General features: G+C 40.6%; 1 protein-coding gene across 1 annotated transcript; it reads right to left on the bottom strand.

Annotated features, from left to right (window-relative positions):
• Window positions 1–784: 784 nt before the first annotated feature.
• Window positions 785–21,860, bottom strand: Saxo1 (stabilizer of axonemal microtubules 1). Its single transcript, XM_020151285.2, has 3 exons — window positions 21,685–21,860; window positions 12,209–12,411; window positions 785–2,250 (listed from the first exon to the last, which is right to left on the bottom strand). The coding sequence occupies exons 1-3, from the start codon at window positions 21,705–21,707 to the stop codon at window positions 1,247–1,249; spliced, it is 1,230 nt and encodes a 409-aa protein (XP_020006874.2). The 5' UTR covers window positions 21,708–21,860; the 3' UTR covers window positions 785–1,246.
• Window positions 21,861–26,685: the final 4,825 nt, after the last annotated feature.

Here is a 26,685-nt window from a genome sequence, read left to right as displayed (position 1 = left end):
GAGTTGAAATCTCACCTCCTCTACCCTGTTCTCAAGTTTCCTAGGACAATGAGTATGTTTAAGGATTCTATGGGCTTAAAAGACTTAACAAAGGTGTCAAGTCTGTGGCTTTCTGTGTTGCGTGAGACTCATCCAGACCCATAAGCCTGTCTGACCCTAGGCAAGGGAGCCCTCTTAAACAAAATGTCTTTCCTCAATTCTATCCAACTAAAAAATTCCAAATTACTTGGCCTTAGAATTGCATTTGGTAAAACCTTAGGCCCAAAAGAGAAATCTCCAGGGCAGGGCCTAGCTCAAACCTGAGTTAAGCTTTGTCACAGATTTGGTCACAGCTGTCATTTTAGGACAAGCAGGCCTGGATTTCCAGAAATCTACACAGTCTGGGATGATTTGTTCTAGGCTTGAGAATTTAGAAAAGCACACAGCTTCTACCCACAGTCCTGGGCCAGTTCTCTACTGCCTCTTTGTCAGGGTCTCTCCCCAACCCTCCCCATTCCCTAGAATCAAAGCCTGCAATGGTTTGGGAAAAGGAGAGATCTGTGGGAGGGTCATGCACCACTAGGACTGCCACAGGGCCTCTTCCTCCTCCCTCTGTCACCCCTGAGTCAAGAGACTCATGCCTCATCGTACAGCACAATAGTAGTAAAAACAAACATAAATGCCCTGTGAAGCAGCCCTGATCACAGAGAACCCAAAACAAGACTCCAGACCAGGCCTAAAGAACCCTCACCAGTATTGGGATGCAGTAAGGAATTTATATGAAATCTTCCCAAAGGTCCCAAGCAACACAGACTGCTCTCTGCATGGACAGCACATAAGGGTGAACACACAGACCTACAGAGTCAATCCCCCCAAAATAAAATTTATTATTTGGCACGTCAAAATTGCCAAGGGTTAATCATGTCAATTCATACAATAATTAAACTAATAAAATACATCTGGATCATAAAACATCATTGAGACCAGCTTTGCTTCCATGAGCACAAAGGAAAGGACCTGAGGGGATTGGAAGAGTTGACAATAGAGGGAGAATTAAGAGGAGTTCATCAGCCAGTGACTAAATGTCATTTTCCTTGAGTCACATGATTCTCATTTTATTCAAATGTCCTGGAATTGATAGTGAAGTTTTTTGTTTGTGTTTTGATTTTTTTTTTCATTTTGGGAAATTCTTTTTTTGTCCAATGAATAATTCCAATCATTTGTTTTTAAAAGTATTGTGTGATTTCTATATAACAGTTTTTCAAAGTTAGGCTGACACTGCCAGCTCCCTCTGCTTAGGGTTTTCTGCATCATCTATGGGAAGATGGCTGTTCCTCTGAGATCCTACCTGGGAAACAGCCCTATATATTCTGTGCCCCAAAGGATCCACTTCCTCAAAGATGTAGCCAGGGGGTTCAGGGTATGAGGCTGGGCACCTGCGCATTTCCTTGGGAGTGAAGCTGATGGAGTAGGTAGTCTGGGCCTCTACAGGGATATTTCCTCGAGGGCCAGACCAAGGGGGCTTACAGCTTTTGGTATTGCTAGGTGGGTGGGGCACATAGTGGGCCTGAGTGGTAGTCAGACAGTCCAAAGGCTCAGCAGGAAAATTCAGCTGGGGAACAGGCTTCACCGGCTCTGTGCACATGCTGTCCCACTGCTTATAGTCATCCTTGGTGGTGGTGGAGCCTTCGAAGAGGCAGCTCTTCTTAATGGGGAGTACTGGCCGGCAGGACTGAGCAGGGGAACCCTTAGGGTATGTGTAATGTGCTTGCACAGTTGTCAGAAAATCCATCTTCTCTTCAGGAGGGGCATAAGTGATGGGAGCCCTGGAGAACACCTGGGGTGTTGGCCAAGCTTGGTACTTATCTCGAAACTCAGTGGTGTTAAAGAAAGGTATATCTAGCCCTGGGGGCCTGGATAGTGGTTTCAGGCTCTTGGCAGGCTCCCCAATTAGCCCCCGGTATGACTCTTTGTGAGTGGTGAGGCTCTCAAAGGGGATTTCACAGGGTCTAAACTTGTCAGCCTCATGCACAAAGCGCTTCTCCAGAGGGTGGGTCACATAGCTCATCTTGTAGTTAGTCAGGTCTTCCAAGGGGATGTTGCAGAGCTTTGGCATGGCTGGAGGTTTGCAGCTCATGGTATTCACAAGGCCCTTCATGGAGTAGTCATCCTGGTGTGTGGTTCTATTATCAAACTTGTTAGACGCGGGCCGGTAGTTATGTGGTGGACGAAGCGGCTCTCGTCTTGGTTGGTTCCAAGGTAAATAATCAGCTGAGATTGAAGCAGAAGAGATAATTAATGATCAGTCAGTTTCCAATGAGGTGATCTCTGAGACAAGAGAACAGAGCAGATCCCTGCTACTATCTCAAACAAGGCCTTGCTGCTTCCACTTTATGGTACTTGCAGGCTACTATGCAGAAGAGACCAATTTACAAGGTTTCTCAGACCCCACAGTGCTGCACAGAGAGATTTTAGAGATCTATGGTTGGGGGAAGATCTGGGAGATATGGTCCAGCAGAGTAATCTAACCACTGGCTTACTCAGAGGATAATTCTTTTTCTCTATGGGGAAGGTGCCCTTTCTAATCAGCACACAGTGGGAAGATGCATATGGAGTAGTAAGACAGGAGATTCACACCCCACCAGTCAGGCCAACCAGGTCTATCTGGTCATGCAGGTGACATCACTGTGTTTCTGTAACTCTTAAATTTAATCCACATGCTCCAAGAGAATGAAGGCACTATACTGACTAGGGAGATTATAGTTACTGCTACCTGTATATACTTATTTATAGTAGGCAGTGTTTAGTGCTTTACATGCTATTTCATGTCATTCAGACATCTTTAACAAAGTAGGTACTATCAAAATTCTCATTTTACAGGTTCAGGAGAGAAATTAGGGAAGTTATCCCTGGTCACTTGACTAGAAGAAGAAAAGCATGGATTAAAATCCAGAGCCCATGGTCTTACCCACTCTACTCTGTGATTTAACAAGGGACACTGACTATGCACTGGTACTCATGCCTTTCCACATACGATCTTGCTACATCTTCACACCAACCCTCTGTGGTGAACATGATTGTCTCCATTTTACAAATTTCAAAAAGAAAGTCTTAAAGAAACTAAGAAACTTGCCCAAATCATATGATAAGCCATATACTTGACTACAAAGCCATGGTCATTATAGCATGCATCACAGTAGGGCCAATATATTTCTAGATAAAGGTTAAAATATAATAATCAGGGAAGATTTGTGGGAGGAGTTTTAGAATGTCTGAAAAATGAAAAAGCTTGGCCAGTTATATCTAGGACATATCCTCTCAAAAAGAGGATGTGGGGACTTGAATGGCCAAGATAAAGAAAGGACTGGACCCAAGGGAAATCTGTATTAGAGATAGTCCCCACACATTTTGAGGACTGTCCTCAGGCAGCTCTGTGGGGTCATCTAAAGCACCTTTATCACACAGATCTTTAGGGCAGCACCAAGACGGAAAGTCCAGGTGAAAACAATGGAAAAGGAAATATTACAATTCAACCATCTCCACACTGCTGCCTTTTCATAATACCTGGGTCACAACCATGACCTGTAATCACCAGGCCTAAAGTAGACCAGATGAACCTAGTGAGCCCTCTGAATCCTCAGAGAAACTTCTACAGATTGGAGGAGGGCTAGAACAAAGGCAGTTCCCCTGGAGCCTTGGATATATATAGTCGACATTAGTAGATTCCATAGGGATACTTTTTAACAGCTTTATGGAGGTATAATTTGCATAACAGAAGATGCACTATCTAAGAAACTTGTTACCCCAAGACATCAGACATCATAAATTTATTTTTGTCACAGATTGATCATAGTTGATTTCATTGTGATATGTTCATACATGCATATAATTTGCTTTGATTATATACACTCCTTTTGTAATCCCAGTACTTGAGAGGCAGAGGCAGGAGGATCTTGAGTTTGAGGCATAGCAAGACCGTGTCTCAAAAAAAAAGTTATTCATCTGCAAATATGGATAATTTGACTTCTTCCTTTCCTCTTTGTATCATTTTTGTTTCTTTCTCTTGATGTATGGCTGTGGTTAAAATTTCAAATGCTATATTGAAAAAGTGTGGTGAGAGTGGTCAGCATTGTCTTATTCCTGATTTTAAGAAAAAAATGCTTTCAGTTTTCCCCATTATGATGTTGGCTATGGGTTGTTGTACATGATCTTTATATTGTTGACATATGGTACTTCTACCCCTACTTTTTGAGGGCTTTACCATGAAAGAATGTTGAATTTTGAATCTATTAGATGATCGTGATTTTTGTCATTGACATTATTTAGGTGCCATCTTGCATTTATTAATTTATGTATACTGAATCATCCTTGCATCCTCATAATGAAACAAATGTAATCATGTTGTGTGATCTTTTTAATGTGCTATTGAATGGTTTACAAATATTCTGTTAAAGATTTTTGTGTCTGTTTTTACAGAGGAAATTGGCTTATGGTTTTTATTGTGTCCTTATCTGGTTTTGGTATCAAGGTAACACTGGCTTCACAGAAGTTTGGAAGTGTTCCCTCCCTTTCTGTTTTATGGATTAGTTTGAAGAGTATTTGTATTAGCTCTTCTTTAAATGTCTGGTAAAATTCAACAGTGAATCCATCTGGTCTGGGCTTTTCTGTATTGGGAGATCTTTTATTATTGTATCAATCTAATTGTTATTGATCTGTTGAGGTTTTTTATATCCTCTTGGTTCAATTTTGAGAGGTCATAGTTATCTAGAAATTTATCCAGTTTTTCTAGATTTCCCCATTTATGAAGCATAGTTTTCAAATTAATCCCTAATGATACTCTGGATTATTTGTATCTGTTACAATATTCACTTTTCCATCTCTAAGTCTATTAATTTGGGTCTTATCTCTTTTGGTTACTTTGGTTAAGAGTCTATTACTCTTGTTTATCTTTTTAAAGAACCAATTCTTTTCTTCACTGATTCTTTTTTTTTCCTTTTTCTTTTATTATTCATATGTGCATACAAGGCTTGGTTCATTTCTCCCCCCTGCCCCCACCCTCCCTTACCACCCACTCCGCTCCCTCCTTCTCCTCTCCCCCTCAATACCCAGCAGAAACTATTTTGCCCTTATTTCTAATTTTGTTGTAGAGAGAGTATAAGCAATAATAGGAAGGAACAAGGGTTTTTGCTGGTTGAGATAAGGATAGCTATACAGGGCATTGACTCACATTGATTTCCTGTGCATGGGTGTTACCTTCTAGGTTAATTCTTCTTGATCTAACCTTTTCTCTAGTACCTGTTCCCCTTTTCCTATTGGCCTCAGTTGCTTTAAGGTATCTGCTTTAGTTTCTCTGCGTTAAGGGCAACAAATGCTAGCTAGTTTTTTAGGTGTCTTACCTATCCTCACCCCTTCCTTGTGTGCTCTCGCTTTTATCATATGGTCATAGTCCAATCCCCTTGTTGTGTTTGCCCTTGATCTAATGTCCACATATAAGGGAGAACATACGATTTTTGGTCTTTTGGGCCAGGCTAATCTCACTCAGAATGATGTTCTCCAATTCCATCCATTTACCAGCGAATGATAACATTTCGTTCTTCTTCATGGCTGCATAGAATTCCATTGTGTATAGATACCACATTTTCTTAATCCATTCGTCAGTGGTGGGGCATCTTGGCTGTTTCCATAACTTGGCTATTGTGAATAGTGCCGCAATAAACATGGGTGTGCAGTTGCCTCTGGAGTAACCTGTGCCACTGTCTTTTGGGTATATCCCCAAGAGTGGTATTACTGGATCAAATGGTAGATCAATGTCTAGCTTTTTAAGTAGCCTCCAAATTTTTTTCCAGAGTGGTTGTACTCACTGATTCTTTATATCGTTCTTTTATAAGTACTCTTTTATTTCTTTGTGAAGATGTTTGTTACCATCTGTATAATTTCCTTTCATACTGAAGGATTTCTTTTAGTATTTTTTTATAAAGCAAATCAGCTAGTTATACAACTTTTCTTTGTTTATCTGGGGCTATCTTTGTTTTGCCTCCATTTTTGAAGGGTAAAAATCACTGAATATAAAACTTTTGGTTGACTTGTATTTTTAGTACTTCAAATATATCAATCCACTGCCTTCACTCTGTGGGTCTGAATGTATCACCCCGAATGTGATGAAATACTGCATTTTGCTTCTTTGCAAAACTTTGTCTTTGGCTTTTAGTAGTTTGACAATAATGTGTGGATCTTTTGGTGTTTATCCTCACTGGACTGTGTCTCTTGGATGCATAGATAAGTATTTTTCATGAAGTTTGAGGGATTCAGCAATTAATCCTTCGAATATTTTCTCTGCCTCTTTCTTCTCCTTCTAGGGGTCCCATTATAAGTATATTGGTATGTTTGCTCACATTACACAAGTCTGAGTTTCCATTCATTTTTCTTAATTCTTTCTGTTCTTCAAGATAGATAATCTCCATTTACCTATCTTCATTTTCACTAATTCTTCTGCCAGCTCAAATCTGCCATTGAGCAGATTTAATGAATTTGTTTATTGTCCAACTGTATAGTTTATTTGGCTCTTTATGATCTTCTGTTATTGATATTCTCTGAGAAACTATTGAAACACTTTCCTTCAATTCTTGAAATATGGTTTACTGTTGTTCTTTGAATATATTTATAGTAGCTACTTTGAAATGTTTGGTAGGCCAATATCTGGGCTCCCTCAAAGATAGTTTCTATTGACTGCTTTTTCTCCCTTATGCATGGACCATACTTTCCTCTTTCTGTTCATGTCTTGTAATTTATGTTAAAGACACAACAGCTTAGATAACATGCTGTACCAACTCTGAATTCTAACTCCTCCACTGGAAGCTCTTGTCTTTGCTTATACTTAATGAAATATTACACTACTTATACAATTTTTTTATTGGCAGTACTGGGTTTTGAACTAAGGGCTTCACACTTGCTAAGCAGGCACTGCACCACATGAGCCACTCTGTCAGTCCTCTAATTCTACAATCTTATCACCCCTGCACTGATATTCTTGCTCATTTCCCCCCTTTTTTTTATTATTATTATTTTTAAGCTTGGCTTCCTAAGGCTCCTCCTGGATAAGCATAGTTTAGTGATCAGCCATTGATCAGAGCACATTTTACCCTTTGCCAATGGATCTATGTATGGGTTAGGAAACACAAGTCAAAGATCAACAAGCAGTTTATGGGCTAGGGATGTGGTTCAAGAGATACAGTGTCTACCTAACAAGCATGAGACCCTGAGTTCAAGCCCCAGTACTGCCAAAGGAAAAAAAAAATCAAGCAATTTATAAGTCTAAACTGGCCTTTTTTTTCCCCTGCTGAAATTTCTCAGTCTCCTCTCACAGGTACAGACCTCACATTCAGCCAGGAAGACTGCATAAATACCTAGGCTCTTCACTGATCTCTCTTAAGTCATACGTGACTGTGCCCATGTACACAGTCTTTTCAGACCATCAGGATCTGTATGAGCCCTTGGGGTTTCCCTCATTCTCTGGATTTCCCTGTTCAATTTCTAGCTTGTCTGTTGCTTGTCCCAATTAATATCACAAACTTCAAACTAGTTACAGAAGTTATTGTCTCAATTTTATTTCAATTGAGATCGTTACTGTTTTTTATCAAAACCCCCGATTATACACTCTATTCCAAATCAACTCAGACCCCATCATCAACAGAGGCCAGTTTTTTCACAACCTGCACTTTCCAGGCAGAATTACCACTTAGATGAAAGGGGAAGAAGGAAGGATGACAAAAGCAGCTCTAGGACAAAATACCACAGATGCTCACTGTTCATGACCAAGGTTCAATTTTTTTTTCTTGAATATAAGCTCTTAATTTGTCATATGCTATTGGTTAATTTCCAGTCTTGCAATGGTTGACTTTTTACCATTGGTTGGGGGAGGGGATTTGCCAAACTTCTACCATTCCAAAATTCCTGACATATGTAGCCTTATTAACACTCTCAACTTTATTTTAAGCCAGTAAAACCACCAACTATTTATTCAAAATAGGCTTCGTTCTAATTGAAAAATCTAATCTTGTTAGACGTAGGGGCTCACACTTGTAAGCCCAGCACTTGGGAGGCTAAGGCAGGTGGATCATGAGTTCAAGGCCAGCCTGGACTACACAGCAAAATTCTAAAGAAAGTGAAGTAAATCTGATCTTCTCTGAGAGTCATTAATGGCTCTGTCAGCATCTTGAAAGCATTAGGGGGCCTTAGGGGGAACTATCTTGCTGAATATAAACCACATGTTCCACCCCTACACTTTAGGCCTCCCTGAAATAGGGGCATCTACCTGTAGGTACCTACACGTTGCCTCAAGATACATAATGGTGGGTAGAAGGAGAGTTCTTCTGGCCCTGTTCTGTGATGGATGAAGTGTTAAGTAACAGGGTCCTAAACTCAAAAAGTTGCCTCGTGTGATTTCTGATACCCAATAATATAGTTGAAACCACACTGTTATTCAGCATCCTGACTTCTTCTACCCAGCATTTATTACAAAAAACGTCTACAAGGCCCTGGAAAAAACATCAGAATTCCATGTGACAAACATTCACACGGCAGTGAAGCGCTCCAGGGCCAGAGTGACATGTGGGTAATCGGCAAGACCCTCTTTACAAGAGATTCCATGCAATAATGTCTTTTTTTTTTTTTTAAGTAAGCTAAACCTAAAGCTGAGCATCAGGTAATTACACTTTCAATCTTTCCAATTGCACAGTGTTTTGAAAATGTCACAAATTACAACCAAATGCTGCTGAAACATTTTTTATTGGTGGTTTTCTGAACCCCAGTAGTAAAGGTGCTGGCCATGAGTAGAAAGGGAAAAGCTGGAGTATTTTTCTCGCAGAACTAATATAAGCAGAATGTATAGACAAAATATAGATAGTACCCACTGAAATACACACACTTAATGACCTTAGTCCATAAATGGACTAAGATGACAATATTCAAAAAACTAAAGACATGTAGATTGCAAGCTAGCACTTGAGTCAAATCTTACTGCAAATACATTTCCTTTCACCACATACTGATTTGTTTTTAACTCTGAATGTTAGAGGGAAACTGTGAAATCCAGCCTCAAGGTCATATGGACCCAAAACAAAAACCCTGTCCATTTATGCATGCCTGGACCTGAGCAGTCCAGTTGATGCTTAACTGGTATTTATTTATTCATTCTGCTTAAGAAGGCAAGCAGTTAACAGGTATCTAAATTTAAGTAAAATGAAGGAGAAGAAAATTAGATTACCTCAGTTTTAACTTTGGCAATACAGAAATGTCAACCATGATTTAGTTTTAGCCATGGAATATTATTCTGTGTTTCACAGAGGGCAGCTTGAGATGTACGTGCATGCGTAGAGGAAGGCATATGGAGGTAGAAGTGACTAAAGCATGAGTTGTGTGGTGGAGTTTTTCTGTGTATGCATTTTGAAGGATGAGTAGTTTGCTGTGGAGGAGCAGGGAGGACTTTTCTTCAAATAATACCATTGAACTTACTATACTTACCCTGTCCTTGCTAACCCCTAAAGCAAGCAAGGAACATTTTATATTTTCAGGCCTCTCCTTGTACTTGCAGCAAGGTGGGGAAGAGGAAGCTGAACTGAGTGGGCAGTTGCTCTGAAGAGTCTCTAACTACCTGAAGCCAAGAAGGTGAAAAGGAAAGGAGAGTGTGTAGTTGGACCTGCCCTACCACAGCCCTTACTACTTCCCCCATTGGAGGTTAAGAGCTTACTCTAGATTCATTCCTCTGTTCCACATCTGTGCCCATGGTACCCCATTTGTGTCTTCCTATAAACACTGGGTAAAAAGAGACAAGCACACACCCTACCATGCACCTGGCTGTCTGCTCCTTTGTAGGGCATTACCAGTGTCTGCTGGGGGAGGAGGGTGATTAACAAAGAAAAAGAGAGATCTCTGCCTCCATAGAGCAGTCTGGCCAAGGAATCAAATGTTAAATACAAGACTGCAGAGTAAGTTACAAGACAAAGGAATGCAAGGTGCCTTTAGCACTTCCAGTTTAGCATGGGGGAAGATCTGGAGAAGCCTCTAGGAATATGTCATTTCAGTTGCTGGTGAAGGTTGAGTGTGCCACAGAGAAAACAGGAGGGTTCTATACAGAAAGAATCACATGTGCTAATAAAATGCCCTATGGCAGAAAAGAAATGGAAGAAGGAAACCAAAAGAAGGCCTTAGGGCTGTATTAGAGGGGCTCAGGGAGCAAGGGAAAAGGTTTGGGATTATATCCTAAAACCATAATGATTATTTGGCCAATTTTAAGTAAAGAAGACATCAGTTTAAGTGCCATAAAAATAAAAATTTTTAAAAAATACAGCTTCTTAAATGGGTAAGAGTTGACAGGTGAAGGCGTGCTCATGTATGCCCACGTGCAGACGTGGAGAAGGCAGATCCAGGACTGTTAGGACAGAGGGAGAGTGTGTTTGGGGCAAGAGATAGGCTGCAATGAGAAAACAGGGAATAGGCTACATGAGAGGGACAGATCTCAGAGGGACTGATGGTGGCATTAATGTCCCAGAAAGCCCAAGGACAGTCACGGTGGAAGTTGACAAGAGAACAAGCCAGACGGAGAGGATAAGGGGGCACACAAAGACTTCAGAGGTGGGGCCATTTCAGGGTGTGATAACATCCAGAATGTAACTTGACAGAAAGTAGGTGTGGAGGAGTAGAAGAGGACACTAAAGAAAAGAAAGAAGGACAGAGTCCAGGTTGCTAAAAAGGCCCAGGCCAGTCTAGCTCTGAGTCTTGGTTCCTAAAAGAAGCCAAGAAACTCAACCACCCCTGGGGTCCTCCAGAAGGATAGATTTAGAGTCCCCAAAGAAGACTCTTACATCATTCCAGATCGCCACTGCCACCACCTCCTCCAGCCTAAGTATGTAGCTTGCTCAATAAAAGCAACTTTCTTCATAGTCCTTTAGAGGTCCACATTTCACATGAACTGTTGAGTTTGTCTTCCTATGGCAACAGTGCACAACAAGCATGAGCATTGCCAATTACAAACCTGGCCTCCCTTCCCTGGCCCTAGCCTTTGTGTCAGGGCTCCACAGAGACAGTGACCCTAATACATGAGGTCAAGGGCAGGTCATTATGCTTCCTTCACAGTTCCTAAGACCATGCCTGGTATATAACATATACACAATAAAACATGCATTATATATTTCAAAAAACCTAGAGGAAAGGATTTTGAATGGTTTCACCATCAAAAAAATGATAGATGTTTGAGGGGATAGATATGTCACCCTGATAAGAACATTTCACAATGTACATACGTATCAAAATATCACATTGTGCCCCATTAATGGGTATATAATTATTATGTCAATTAAATATATGTATTTTTAGAAAGAAAAAAAATCAAGCCAACTTATATAAAGTTCAAAACAGGCAATTTAAGGTATTAAAAGTTAGTATAATGTAGCTAGGGATGTAGCTCAGTGGTAAAGCACTTACCTAGCAGGTATGAAGCCCTCAATTCAATCCCCAGCACCACAAAAACAAAAGGTCAGATAAAAGTCATGTTCTGGTTGGAAGGGTGACTGAAAGGGAGTAGTAGTAATATATTTCTTGATCTAAATGGTATTTGTGTAGATGTGTCTAAAGTTCATTGGTCTATGTAATTGTGATGAATATCCTTTTTATATATATAAATATGTGTGTGTGTATATATATATATATATATATCACATTTCAGTATTATTTTGAATGGATAATCAGTGATAGAACCTAACTTAGCTTAAATTTGAAATGCTTCCTCATTGTAGTATTCAAACCACAAGTAAGGCAGGGATCAGTAAATATTTTCTATAAAAGACAAAATATTATATATCTTAAACCCTGCAGGCCATGGGGTCTGTCATGACTTCTCAACTTTGTCACTGTAGTACAAAGTGGCATGGAAATTGTATAAGTGAGTGACTATGGCTGTTCCAATAAAATATACTTATGAACATTGAACTTTGAATGTTGGGTAATTTTTATACATCCTAAAATAATAATAAGGATCTTCTGAGTTTTTTTCCAATCATTTGAAAACTTTAAAACCATTTTTATCCATCCAGCTATACAAAAGCAGGCTGCTGGCCAGAGTTGGCCTGCAGCAAGTGGTTTGCTGACCCTTGCACTAAGAGAATGTACATTTCCTGGCCTGCACACAGGCTTAGCCTAGCCTTCCCCCCGCCCTTCTCCCCAACTGCTCGCCCACCTTTGTAAGTAGGCAAACTCTCCATCTTGTCACCACATGGATATTTACTGTCCCGAGGTTTGATGGGGTCCACTCGACATACAGGGTACGGATTGTAATCTTGTCTATATGTCGTGAGCAATTCCATATTTTCTTCCCTTGGAATGAATTTGTCATGCTGGTGTAATTTCACTGGTACTACTTTGTGAAGCCCAAAATCTCTCCTAGAAGGAAAATAAGCACAAGTCACTGGGGTCCTTGGCTTGGAAGAAGGCTGTTTTCCACTCAACCCAACTCTACCAGCATTTGCTGAGTTGTTTTCTACTCTCTCTCACTGGCTTTGTTGCTCTGTTCCCCACTTTGGAGAAAGGCACCACCGTGCCCTTCTTGCCCAAGACAGAGCCTGGATGTCATCCCTGAGCCCTCCCTCACAGCCCCAGAAACTCTTACTCACTAGGTGCAGTTTCTCCACTTCTTGGCTTTCTCTTTCCTTCTTTCAGACCCTGACCATATTTTTCACTTTTGGATCATGTGACAGACCATGTGAGCTTCCTGCTTCATTCTCACCACTTCTACTTCAATGCCAAAACAAATTCTGTAATTTAAGTTCGGATCATTTTGATCCACAGTTTTAAAAAAAAAAAAAAAAAACTCGTTCAGAAAAAACCAATTCTGGCAGAGTGGCTCAGGTGGTAGAGCCACTCAGGTGGCCCTGAGTTCCAAATCCCAGTACCACAAAAAAAAAAAAAAAAAAAAACCCACGAGCTATTTTAAAAGAAAAAAAAAACTCTCAAGCATGACTTATGATTTATAAGCTGTCCTGGACCTACCTCTGCCTTACACCCCACCCCCATCTCCCAGCACCCCCTGCCTACAGCACTGCAGTCCAACCTCAAGGCACCCTGAAAAGGGGACTCTTCTGTGCCTGCTCTCCCTACCCACCTTCCAACCTACCCTCCACTGTGGAGCTAATGTCTGTTTTTCAGATACCCCCACCTTTCTCTTGGTGCTCCCAAGAGCTTCTCCTGCTAATGTTTATCTCCCTCCTCCCCTTGACCTTATAGAAAACCCAGAAGACAAAAAAGTGCAATAATCAGAGACCTTAAGTCTTTCATTTCTCTGCTGACTGGTGTCAGTGACCTCATTATTTCAGGGAGTATGAAAAAGCAGGATGGAAAAAGCAGAATGTTTTCAGTGAACAAAAAGCAGCCCCTTCCTGAAGCATTGTACAGTTGTGAAAGGCACAGATGCTGCCTGCCACCAGAAGCCACCCTGGCCATACCCAGCAGAGATGTTCAACCAGGATAGCCTAAACTGCCTAACAGTTCCCCATCAAAGGCTTCTGATTACAAAACAGTTTTTGCCTAGAGCCCATTTATCCAACTGGACAAGGGGAAGGTAGATTTTCCCTGAGGGTGCTTGCCAGAACAGCCCTGCCAAGGGATGGGGAAGGTTTCCGGACAGGAAAACATTAGGCCCAAACACCAATAAAACCTACTTCCCGGCCAAATCTGCAGCAGCATTACTGAGCCATGCTTGACTAGCAAAGGTAACACACTCTGCTGTAACCTGTCTTGCATGAATTACACATGGGGTTGTCAATAAACCAGACCCTGAAACTGCTTGGTGGGATGGGAGGGAGTTAGGAAGCAGAATTAGTCTCTCCAGGGCTCCAAGGTGGAAATGGAGATGCTTCACTTAAACTCCCATAACACCCTCAAGGTATACCTTAAAATATAGCTTAGTGGCAAGAGCAGGGCCTACAGTCTGGGCTGCCTGCCCAGGGTCCCACTGTGGGCAAACAGCAAGAGAAAGTTAAGTGACCTGAAGTGTCCGGAAGTTGACTGAACATACTGGGGGCTTATGAGAAGAATGGGTGAAGACGCAATCAAGGGTCAGCTCCACACTTCTCTCCTTCTAAGTGAACTACCTCACTCTGGTGACTAAATACTGAACCAATATCAGAAGGGAGCTAGGAGAGCAAGGCCCTACATGTGTTGCAAGATAAATAGAAATGCCTGGAAAACCCTGCCTAGAAACCGGTTACCTGGAAAATTAACTTTCTGTCTGAAAGCTTATGTTCTGAAGGGAGCCCCCCAAGAGAAGTTAGGTTCTTCCCATTCCAGAAGGAATGGAATAGGGTTTTCTTTTTCTTTTTTTCTTTTTGGTGGTACTAGGGTTGGAACTCATAGCCTCATGCTTGCAAGGCAGACCCTCTACCACTGGAGCTACTCCACCAACCTGCAGTAGGGTTTTAAGGCAACCTGAAACCACACATCTGTAAGCTCTCAAAAATCTGCATTCAGTGATGGCTCCCCAGGCTGTCAGCCTTCTTCACTTCCAAGGGATATCAGGAGATACCAAAGGCCAGCAATGAGTAACAAAGCCAGATGCCTCAGCTTCCACACTGAGCCCTCCCACCCCAAAGCACTCAGGAGTGCTTTCTGATCTTGAACCTGCCATGCCCAGACCCTGCACACGGAGGCTACTACATCCTCTTCTGCTATGATTCCTACCAGGAAAGCCAACTTCCTCTCAGAGAATGCTTCAAGAACCTTCCATCTGTCAGAGACGCTTTGAGAGCCTCCAGGCTCTCTGACAACGGAATTTAATGCCCCTATCTCCTGCTCTTCCACAGGAAAAGACCAAACGGATGCTCACAAATAAACTCACCAGCTCAGGAAAATTCAAAATTAGTATAATCCTTCATATTTTCAAAGCAGGGTGTCATTTTTCAAGTTCATTTTTATGCTTGTAATTTTTAATATAACTTACTTGTCTTGTATTTTTAAAAAGCTAAAATTAAAAAAAAAAAAAAAAGAAGAAATGCACCAATTTGGGAATTATTCTGAAGTTAGCTTCTCAAAGACAAAAGCAGATGCACTAAAAATGCACATTTAAGGAATGAAATTGCTACTTAATCTCCCATAGTACAAAGCTCAGGCTCCTTTGTAAGTGTGCACCTCTGAAGTAACTAACAGCTGTATTATGGAGAGATAAGTTATCTATTTCTGAAAAGAGGGAAATTTTTTAATTTAAAGTTTTATCCATTTGTACTTTGTTGCTATGGTATAACAGTGAAGTTAGTCAGAATTTATGTGTTTCGCGTAAGGTTTTTATGTTGAAAACATTCACTGAAACCTGACATTAACCACATTACGGCATATCCGCAGTTATACATACTCTTACAGCTTTAAGTTCATGCAAAAGAAAATTCTTTATTCTACCCAGAAATTGTTCAGATTCAGTAAGGTTTCTTGTTTGTTTGGTTGGTTTTTGAGAACTCTCGCTCTCCCCTATCTTCTATGGACCATTTTCCTGTGCCTGTGCCCCCTGTAATTATAAACAAAACATAAAACCCAGTGGTCAAAGATCTAAGTTTCTTTAAGGTAAGTAGCTGTAAAAGTTATATAGTTTGGAAGGCCAAGAGTTAAAGTCGGAGTTAAGTACAGGTTAAAGTGGTCCTGCTGGGGAGGTCATAAAAACTTGACTTCAAATCATTTGACAAAGCTAAAGAAAGGTGTTGGACAAGAATCTGACAAAAGGAAAGAGGAAATAGCATAAAAGCTAACTACTGTCATGAGCCTGGAAGTGGGAGATGAAGACTTTTGCTAGGATAAAGGAGCAATGCCACACTTTTCAAAAACATATCTTTAATGTTTATGAAAATTTTAGAATTTGTTATTTTGTCCAAGGAACCAATCATATTAAAATAGAATCTGTTTTAAGAAGAGTGCCTCCTCATGCCAAAGCCAGTCTCTTTCACCCTTACCCTGAATCCCCTTCTTCTCTCTTGGGGACCTCATCCTTGACCATCTCCTAGTCTGTTGTTTTTCTTCTTGCCCCGTGTCGTCTCCTTTCTGACAATATTTAAACCTGCTCCAATCTCTCCCATCTTTAGAGGGAAAAAAAAATTATAATATAGCTCAAGAGATGCCATTCTCTTCCAAGTGTTCTCCTCCATCCCATCTCTCTTTTAGGATGTCAACTTGCTTTCCCCACCTCCCATGCAGACCCATCCATCATGCCTGGTTCTAGTCCTTATGCTAGCCAAGGCCTCTGAGTACTATGTTACTTCCAAAACAATCACTGTTTCTTATCCTGCTGTGTCCTCTCATTTTTTAAAAATACTCCCTCTTCCTTAAATTCTGTGATCCTGCTCCTTATGATTTGTCCTTTTTCACCACCTCCTCTTAGGGGGTTGCTCTTTGTCAGTTGATTTATTTCATTATTTCCACATGTGATTTGCAAACTTGCTGAGTCAAAAGGTATGCTCTAAGGAAACCATTATTTGTCATCCTAGGCAACCTGGGGAGCCCATCCCATAGCACTGAGAAAGAACCATAGGCCTAGATTCCTGGCCCTGGTCCTGATGGGACACACAGAGCTGTCCCTATCTCATTGAGACTGGGGATTCTAACACATGCCCTGCCATTCAAGTTGTACAGTAACTATCTCCTTCTCTGCCCTCAATTCCTCAATCTACCAAGGCAGAAGCTAATATCTATCACCACTTCATAGAAAGTTTGGAAAAAATATTGTAAAATGTACTTGAAAGCACTCAAGAGTGAGCAAAATCATCAGATTCTGGAGGAGAGCCACTGGGTAAGAGAGGTATCTAGTTTAGTCTTCACAGCTTAAGTTTCCGTAACTGCTAGAGTAACAGCTTCCTGCTAAAAGCAGCCTCCTGTGCCAGGCCAGACAGCGAAGTGGCAAGTGTTTATCGTCTTTCTTGACTGAAGAACCAGAGGACAAAATCTGAGGCAAGCACAGGTTCTAGAAAATAAGAAACCCTGGAAAGACAACAATCCAAAATTCTGTTAAGAACAGGACCCAAAGCTCTGCTTGACCTTACTTGCATGGGGCAGACCTCGAGTAACCTTGCTAAGGACAGAGAACTGAGCTAAAACTTGGCCTGCCACCTAAGACATGTAGTTTGCCTTCTGAGTCCAATCAAGTGAACTGCTCTTCAAAGGAATGTAAAAAAAGAAAAATATAACCATGCATTGTGGCTCACACCTATAATCCCAGCACTTGGGGTCTGAGACAGGAGGACTGTGAAAAGGAAGAAAGGAAGGGAGGGAGGGAGGGAAAGAGGGAGGAAGGGAGGATAGAAGGATGGATGCATCTGGAGTCTCCACAACACAATATTCACAATGTCTAGAAGCAATCCCAAAATTACTTTACATATGTACAGGAAAATGTGAGCCATGCTCAAGAAAAAAAAAATAATCACAGAGACCAACCCCAAGCAAATCCAGATGTTGGAGTTAGCAGACAAGGATTTCAAAGGAGCTATTTTAACTATGCTTAATCAGGAAAAGCAAAATAAACTCATAATGAATGAAAAGATAGAGGACTAGGCATCATGGCTCATGCCTATAACACCAACTACTAAGCAGTGGAGATCAAGAGGATCATGGTTTGAAGTCAGCCAGGACAAAAAGTTAATAAGATCCTATCTCAACTGACAGGCTAACATCTGTAATCACAGCTATGCAGGAACATAGGCAGAAGGATCACCACTGAGGCCATTCTCAGGCACAAAGTACAAAACCCTATCTTAAAAATAACTAAAGCAAAAAAGGGCTGAAGCGTGGCATGGTAGAGTACCTGCCTAGCAAAGCCCTGAGTTAAAACTCCAGTGCCACCACTGAAAAATACAATATCTGAAAAAAATATTCACTGGATGATGGGCTTAGCAGAATGGAGGTAAGGGAGAAACATGAAGATAGATTGATAAAAGCTACCCCATCTGAAGAACAAAGAGGAAATCAAGATTAATGAAAATAAATGAGCAAAGCATCAAGGACAGAGGAAATACTTGATGAAATGACAGCCCAGGTGCCCACAAATTTAATCAAAGGTGCACATCAAAGACAATTCAAAGGCTCTGAAACTGCAGGCAAGACCAGTACTAAGAGCTTCATCTGCTGTCTTCATCAATTCTCAGGCCCAGTCTATCAAGGAGAGTAATTACATCCCCAGTGGTATAGCTCTGAGTCAAGTATGTGTTTAAAATTCAATGAGTAGGACAAGACTCAAGCCCACTACAAACTTTCTTGCTTCCTTCCTGGCTTTTGGAAAGGATACCAAAGGCCTTTTTGCTCTTAGCACTTCCCTCCCTTACTTTCCTCCATTTACTAAGGAGTCTTATCAATAAGCAAAAAAGTGTATGCTACCAACTCCTTGTCCTCTACCTTTCAGTCAATTCCATCATGTCTGACCTCAATTCTGTCACCCACTCTGTGCCTCCATTTACTCTACCCATGGTCCCACTCCCTTCTAGGATAAAGAGCTAACACTGCCAAAGACTGATCTCTGCCTGTTTTTAGGGAGCTACCTTGGCTAACAGAAATAATGTCCCAAATGTGCACCCAAGTGCTCTACCGATTGACATGCCTAAGGGGAAATGGAACCTGAAGTGTAAACCTCTTATTCATAAATTGATCTCGGGTCTATCTGAACTAAAGGCAAATCCTATGTGAGAGAATTACTAAGAGCTGAAAGAACTGGTTTCCCACTAAGAAGGGCTGGAAATCCCAAGCATTCCCCTCTGGCACCTGTTGTAAATCCCCAAGATTTATGGTCAATAAGATTTGTGTGCAGCTGTAATCGTGCCTCATGCCGGGATGATAACCTTTCCAGAAACCAGGTGGTTTTTGTGTCTGGACTTAATCACCAAACCCAGCCAAGCCCTGGGACACATGACTTTTTCATGCTGCAGGTGGGAACCCCATGTCCAGCCTCAGAAACTACACAGAGCCAACCTTTAGATAGGGAAGTAGGTGGGATCTTGTGTTAATATGGGTCCTGAGGGCAGAGGAGTGACAATCTGTCCAGACACAGAGATAACCCATCCTTTCCCCCAGAAGTCTCTGCTGAAACACCCAGATGGTGGCTTCTCTGCACTTCCTGAAAGTGGCATAATTTTGTTCCCAGTCTATGAAAAGCAGTGTCCAGCATGGCAGGCATGGGATTGAGAAATAATGAAATTGAGGTACTGAGAAGAGATGCCCTCTGCTCGTTCACTCCTGACTTCTCTTTCTGGAGTAGGAAATAAAGGAGAGACCTATGCCTGCTTTTTTTCCTTCTCATAGATAACCTGGATGCTGCCCATTTTCTTTCTCAAGGCTTTATGATCATTAGTAGCTCCTTTTGGAAATTCTTTCGGTAACAGCTCACCTCCCCTTTAGGCACAACTTAATATAAATTTCATTTATTGTTACTCTGGCTCTGGAAGGCAGAGGGTCCTTTTGGGGGATATGTTTATTGTTGTAAGTGACACAAGGCAAAGATAATTTAGGACAGGTCAGAGGGTTAGTTTTGTTTTACAAAGCACCATCAGGAGGGAGGGTATGCAGGGCTACATATGGAGACCACAGAGCTAGGCGATTGAGAGTTTGTCTTTGTTCTCCTAAATTTCAGCCAACAAAGAGCATCCTCCACCCACCCCACCCTGAACAATCAACCCTTGAAGCATCCTTTTCTATATATTCAGAACAGGAATTATAGTCCTGACATAACAATAGCTGAACCTGATAATTTACATCTCACAAGATGCTCTTGATTTCCTGCTAATTGGATATAAAGAGATGGGAAGAACCACATCTAGAGTGGAAGATGGTGTTTGCAAGTCACCCCTCAACACTACTCTTAATTTTTCCTGTGAATTACATGTCTCTTACACCTGTGCCTAGAGCTCTTTATTGGCATTGTTGTTTTTTATTGTTGTGTTGGATGGGGGGTACATTACAAAGGTTCTCACAATGTATCAAATATATCATACTTGAATTCACCTCTTCTTACTGCTTTCTTTCATTCCCCTCCCCAATTCCTGGAAGTTTCAGCAGGTATCATTTTTGAATTTACATACATGTATATACATTGTTTGCATCATATCCATCCTCCTACGCCTTTCCCCACCACCTCCCCCTTCCACTGATGCCAAACCCTTCCCCACCCAATATTAGGTTTGTTTTTTGTTGTTATGTTTTGTAGTACTGGGATGTAAACTTGGGGCTTTGCACTTGTGAAGCAGGCACTCTACCACTTGAGCCACACCTCCACAGCCCATATATTTTTTTTCTTTTTTGGCAGTATTGGGGTTTGAACTCAGGGCCTCATGCTTGCTAGGCAGGCACTCTACCACTTGAGCCACTTTGCCAGCATTGCCCATGGTTTCTAAAAAGGAGAAACAAAGCTCCAGGATGGTCCACATCTTTTGTCATAGTCTTTAGAGATGCTGTTTTCTTAGCAAAATGGAAGCCCAAACCATAAAATTCATATTGTTTAGTAAGTAGTTTTAAAAAGCAGTTAAAATTTTTACTGTCTCAGGACCCAGTAACACTGTGCTTACGCCAAGGCATTTAAGATAAACGCATAGCATAAACATGACCTCATTCAGATCAAGCAGCTGACAAGGCCCTCAGCTGCCTCCTATTTTCAAGCTGCCCCTGTTCAATAGTTTCCACCGAGTCAAAAACCCCTTGGCTTCATTTCTCCCCTTATGGGCCCTCCTGCCTCTAACCTAAAACATGGACTTGCCGTAGATCAAGAAGATAGCAGCTTTTAGTACATAAGAATACCTCCAACTCCAAATCTCAGCAGAGGATGCTTCTAATCCTACCCTGGGGAAAATCTGTTCTGTTTCATTTGGGCCGTCTAGAATCTATACTAGCACAGCACAAAATTACGACGCAAAGGGTGAACTATAGGAAGAAAAGCCAGCAGGTCTTCTAAGCACCTATAATGAGCAAGCATTAAGACCCTGCCCAATGGCATTCCTACTCTACTGGATCACCAGTCAGTCATCATCACCTGGAAGTCACTAGCCAGGCTGTCAGTGGAAGATTCACCGGAGTCTTACAACCCATAGAAAAACCCTCTGGGCATTTCCCCAGCCCCTCATAATAGGGACCTCTAACACTAACACGCTGAGCCACACAGCTCAGCTTCTGCATGGACCCACTTTGAAAAATCAGGTTTGGAAATCAAATAGAGTACATCAAGAGTAATTTTAGAAGTAAATATAGTCTTTGTTCATATTTCTTGAACATTCAAGGGAACCACAATTTAAAATCTACAGCGTAATTGCAAAAGTGCCCATTCTTTCTCTGTTGTCAGTTCCCTTTCACCACCATTGCCCAAGCTGACCTGGAGCCGCCCCCAAAACCCAAAACTCCATCTCAGCAGCAGCTCCCCTCCCCAACCCCATATTACTTTATTTAACCTTCCTCCCTTTATTATACAGATCAACTTAGCCTTTCCTTGACCGCCCCTCTACCTCAGCAAGCAATAGTCCTTTCTCCTTAAGAGGAAGTTTGGTAACAACTAAGCAGGTTAATAAAGGCAAGCTTTTCTTTGGGTGATATAGTACATTGAGGCATTAATAGCACATGCCCATATGGTACATTATTACCTTACCACTACGCATCAGTACTGTGCATTACTGTTTTAGTGCTGTACATTCATACACTAATGCTACCTGCTCTCACCTTGATGTGGTCAGGCCTTCCATTGGTATGGATCCCCTCTTATACTCCAGCTTCGGTTTGAAGGACTCTCTGGGCAGGAAAGAGTGATAGGTAGGGTAGTTCTCGGTGTATTCGGAGAGAAGACATGGTTTCTCTATTTTATCGTAAATCTTAGTAGAGAGGTGTGGACAGTGATGCCGCCTATGACAGACATATGGAGTTAGATCGGTTACCTTTGGGAGGAATACATCCATTTCCTCCAAGTGTGACCCACACTATACGTCATATGACTACTGGCATTAAAAACCAGAATTCAGTGCCTATTTTTAATCTAAAACCAGGTGCTGGTGACTCACACACCTATAATCCTAGCTACTTGAGGGGCTGAAATGGGGAAGATCATGGTTCAAGGCCAGCCCCAGAAAATAGTTCTCAAGACCCCGTCTCCAAAATAAGCAAACCAAAAAATAGACTGGAAGTATGGCTTAAGTGATACAGAACCTGTTTTGCTAGCTTGAAGGCCTGAGTTCAAACCCCAGTCCCATCAAGGAAAAAGAAGAGTATCTATAACTACAATTGGCTAACCAAAATACCTTGGATTATAAAATTACACACAAGTGTAGCTGATGTTTAGCTGTCAAACCTGCCATACTACTTGTGTAAACACTTATAATATTTCTACACCATAATATGTAAATGGCTACGACCTTGACTTTCTAAGTAAGTCCCCAACAGCCCTCTCCTGAGGCCTCCCAACAACCCAGCAATTAAAGGCTTTATGCTGACCTAACAGGGTGCTTTAAGCTCTGCTCTAGGGCCAGGCTGGTGCCTGCTCTAACTGGTTAGTTCCTGGGTCAATCAGAATATCACCATTGCATACCCATGGTATCATAGGAAGCAAAACCCCTCACTTCTGAGTCCACTAAATACCACTGACTATGTGAAGCCATTGTCACATTGATAGTGTCACATCTACTCTTTCAGCTCTCACCTCAATTATTACATCCTTAGAAAGCCTTCCTGTGATTATCTTATATCTAAATATACACCACTACCACCTTCCCTCTCCTGCCTGGTTGATGTGAACACACACTTTCTGTCACCACCCTAAGTGTGTGACTCATTTATCAGGCTCAGGACCTTCATCTGTCTTACTCACTGCTATATCCACACTACCCTCACATCTTGCCTGGCACATAGTAGGCACTCAGTAAATATTTATTGAATGAATGACTCAGTACAGAAATGGCAAATAGATAATATTTTAAAATTATAATTTATAGTGAAATTTTACATGTATGATAACAAACTTATTTTGGACAAAATGCAGCTGCTGGAGCTGTCAAAAATTAAAAGAAGGCATGTATAAATTATTTGTGTGCCCACAGACAAACCTTACAAAACCAGCTAGGTCACCTCTAGTCACTAGCAAAAACTTTCAACTTAGTTATCAAGGAACAACATGGAATTGTTCTTACATTTTAATTACAGAAACTAAAATACACAGTGCTCCAGGGCAGTACAGAGGGGAGGAGAGGAAAACCTAAAGAGAGAAAGAAATCGAGACCTCATAGCTGCTTAACGTAAAGCTATTTTCCAGGCAATCACTGGCATGCTGCTTTAATGCTAATAAAACTATGTTGACGCCACCAATATTCTGTGCATCTCTCTTCAACTGGCAACATAAACGATCACATGAATGCAGCTACATATTGACAAAGTGCCTTTGGAGATGATCCTATTTGTTTTCGTCTCATTTGTAGATTTATGTAGGAAAAGCTTAAGATGGCTTAAAATTATCTCATTCACATTTTATTTTTATTAAAAAGTACCACTGATTCATGGTGAATATTTTAGATAGTTTTCCACCCTGTGGATAGGTTCCAAAACTGCCAGTGGATATCTGAAGTCATATAGTACTGAACTCTATTGGTACTATTTTTCCCATGTATATCTATAATAAAATTTAATTTGTAAGTTAGGCACAATAAGATATAAACAACAACCTTAATATAGATCTTAGCAAATCACAGCATATAATATTTTTCTTTTTTTTTTTTTCTTTATTAACTCAAGAATTTTTACTGTTTCACTTAAAGGAAGCACTTCACAGCTTCTCTTTGATGTATCCAAATTGCCAACATCATTACTCTTGTATTTTGGGGCCATTATTGTGTAAAATAAGCACTGCTTTAACATAATTACTTTGATATTACAACAGTTGATCTGCTAATGGAGATGGTTACTAAGTGAATAAAGGGAAGGTAACATATACAGTGTGGATACATTAGATAAAAGGATGATTTGTGACCTGAGTGGGACCAAGTGAGATAGCCATATATTTCATCACACTACTCAGAATAGCACATAATTTTAAACTTATGTATTATTAAATGGAAGATTCCAGAAATATGTTCAGATCGTAGTTGACTGCAGGTAACTGAAACTGTGGAAAGAAAAAAAATATATGGATGAGGAAAGACTACTGAATTCCTAATTATTTCTGATTGATATACTTTATATACTTGTATGAAAATAGAACAAGGAAACCTGTTGAAATGTTTTAAGAAGGGGGGAGGATGAGAATGATGAGGTGGTGAATCTAACATAGGTACGCTATAAGAATGTATGGAAATTTCACAATAAAACCCCTCTATACAACTAATATACACAAATAAAAATGTCTTATAAATAAATAGAAATCTTCCACATACATGTGTGAATGCCAGTGTTAGATATAATCAATAAAATTTAGTTTTATTTTCAAAATATATATTGTTAATATACAATGCTAATTATATTTTATGTACATTTAATAAAACATCTCCAAAGCGTTGGTGCATAGTTGACAAGTACTTAAAATATATTCTGCTCATTTTAGATATAAATTGGTGTGTTTTCAGAGTAAACAAATTGTCAAAAAAAAGTAACTGTCTGCTACTGTATGTAAGTGTCAGATATCACCATTTCTGTGCTCAATTACCTGAGATTTCAATCTGAACTAGTTAGTATCCTATCATTTTTGGATTCCTACAAGCCTCAAATCAAAAACCAAGAAATACTGCATAACAAAAATACCTCTGTGTGTATATTTTATTCATCCATACTCAGAGAAAAGTCAAGATTTACATTTGCAATAAAATAAACTCTGCAGGCACAGCAATATTTTCCTTCTCCAGTGCCCCTGTTTTTCAAACCAGTAAAATTTACCTTCTTTGTCCCCCCTCCTTTCATATTTTTACTTTTTCAAAAGTAATACGCTGCAAGAGTTTATTCCAAAAGACAAATAAATCTAATGGCAAAATACTGCAAAGTGGTATCATGAGAGTGGATTTCAGGATAGCAATAAACTTCCATCCAGTATTGAAGTTTCATTAAATAGAATTATATCAACATATATTTGTAGGGTAGGCTTTATGTATTTGACTTGCTATAGGTTAACTGAAACTTTGTCTCACTTCAAAAACTTGCACAAATGTTTCATTGGCTAAGTTTGCTCATAGGGTCATCACCTTTCCCTACCTGTACCATACACCCTGAATACCTTCCCCTCTCACTATTCCAAGCCCTCTGTCTCTTGGGATAAAAAGTAAGTCTGAGATCTTAGTCTGGAAGGTAGGCTAGTGTCTGATATACTTAGGATAGTTGGATCAACAAAGGCAGTATACAGAAGGAAAAACTGCTAAAAGAAAGATATTTGTAAGTCATCAGGAAAAGGAAAATGACTGACTATTCTGGCAGTACAGTCTAAAGGGATAAGACTTAGCTCCTCAATTTTGATGGAGCCAATTGATGTCTAAGGAAAGTTTGTGCAATAACCATGCTTGGAGCATTTAAAAGTAAGTTTGATAGTCATGAACCAAAGAACTGAGATCTCTTACTCAGGTGCATAGGTAAACAAACCCAGATGAGTCAGTGGACAGGAAATGAAAGGGGAGGGGAGAAGATGGCTTTAATTTATCAGAACTCTCAAAAGTCTTTCTTCGGAATTTACTACTTCAGAGGGAAAAGGAAATAATTCTGACTTTCTCTGATACCTAGTAAAGATAGTAGTGGAGAACTTGTAATGAAACCCAGAAAAAGTTAATAGTTGAATCTGAGCATTGACTCTAATCTAGAATCATAGAATTTTTAAATTGAAAGGGACCATGCAAATTGGGCCCATGAGTCTGAAGCTCACACGACATGGGTGACTCAGCCATGGATGTAGCAAAGGCCTCTGTCACTCCTGACATGCAATGGCTTAAGCCATCTCTGACTTGGGTAACCCTAGAATGAATGCTAGAAAGTCAAGGACATAAGAGAGACCTCTGGAATAACACCCTCCAATAGAATTAGAACGTGAGCCACATATGGTAGTGGCTTTTCTATTGAAAAGTTCAGGTCCAGAGTTTGAAGTGTCAGACAAAGAAACTGCAAGCACTTGGGTGTTAAAAAGTTTTCTCTAAATGTGGAAGCAAGACTAAAATGCTTAGAAATATTTTTATTGCTGTGTGTGGTGGTTCACACCTATAATCCCAGCACTGGGGAGGCTGAAGCAGAGGATCACAACGTTAAAACCAGCCTAGGCCTTAAAGTGAGACAAAAGAAAAGAAAGAAGGATTTTTGTTGACCAATATGGTATTTGTCTCTTTCTTGAATTCTCTAGACTTACTGTCTTGTGATATAACCAAAGCATTAAAAGGCAGGAAAAATGAAATTTTCCATAATTCCCCTCAATCCGTGGCACCAAGCCTCAGTTTTGCATACCTTCACTCCCCCTGCATCTGCTCACTTCTTGCCACTTCCACTTTTCCAAAATGCTTCCCTATCTTCAAGATAGGACACAAGCCACCAACTATTGTGCCCTCCCCCAACACCCCAAAACTACTGATGATCCACTAGATGCTGTTACTTGCTGTGACAATCTGCTCAAAGTGTTCACAGTGTTGCATCCCTACTCTTTTTCTTCAGCCACGTTTATTTTTTACCATCTATATGCTTTATTTTTATTCTTGACACAAAAAAGGTATGCATTTATGG

This window comes from Castor canadensis, chromosome 13 (assembly GCF_047511655.1).
Source record: "Castor canadensis chromosome 13, mCasCan1.hap1v2, whole genome shotgun sequence".
Lineage (NCBI taxonomy): Eukaryota > Metazoa > Chordata > Mammalia > Rodentia > Castoridae > Castor > Castor canadensis.
This window is presented reverse-complemented; position numbering and strand designations above follow the sequence as displayed.

What these genes read in the sequence shown, in the direction of transcription:
- Saxo1 (XM_020151285.2), bottom strand. Translation starts at nt 21,707, where the DNA reads ATGGAAGGCCTGACCACATCAAG. An exon ending in GAAGGCCTGACCACATCAAG is followed by an intron (nt 12,412 to 21,684) that starts GTGAGAGCAGGT and finishes TTTTCCTTCTAG; the next exon opens with GAGAGATTTTGGGCTTCACA. An exon ending in GAGTTTGCCTACTTACAAAG is followed by an intron (nt 2,251 to 12,208) that starts GTGGGCGAGCAG and finishes CTTCAATCTCAG; the next exon opens with CTGATTATTTACCTTGGAAC.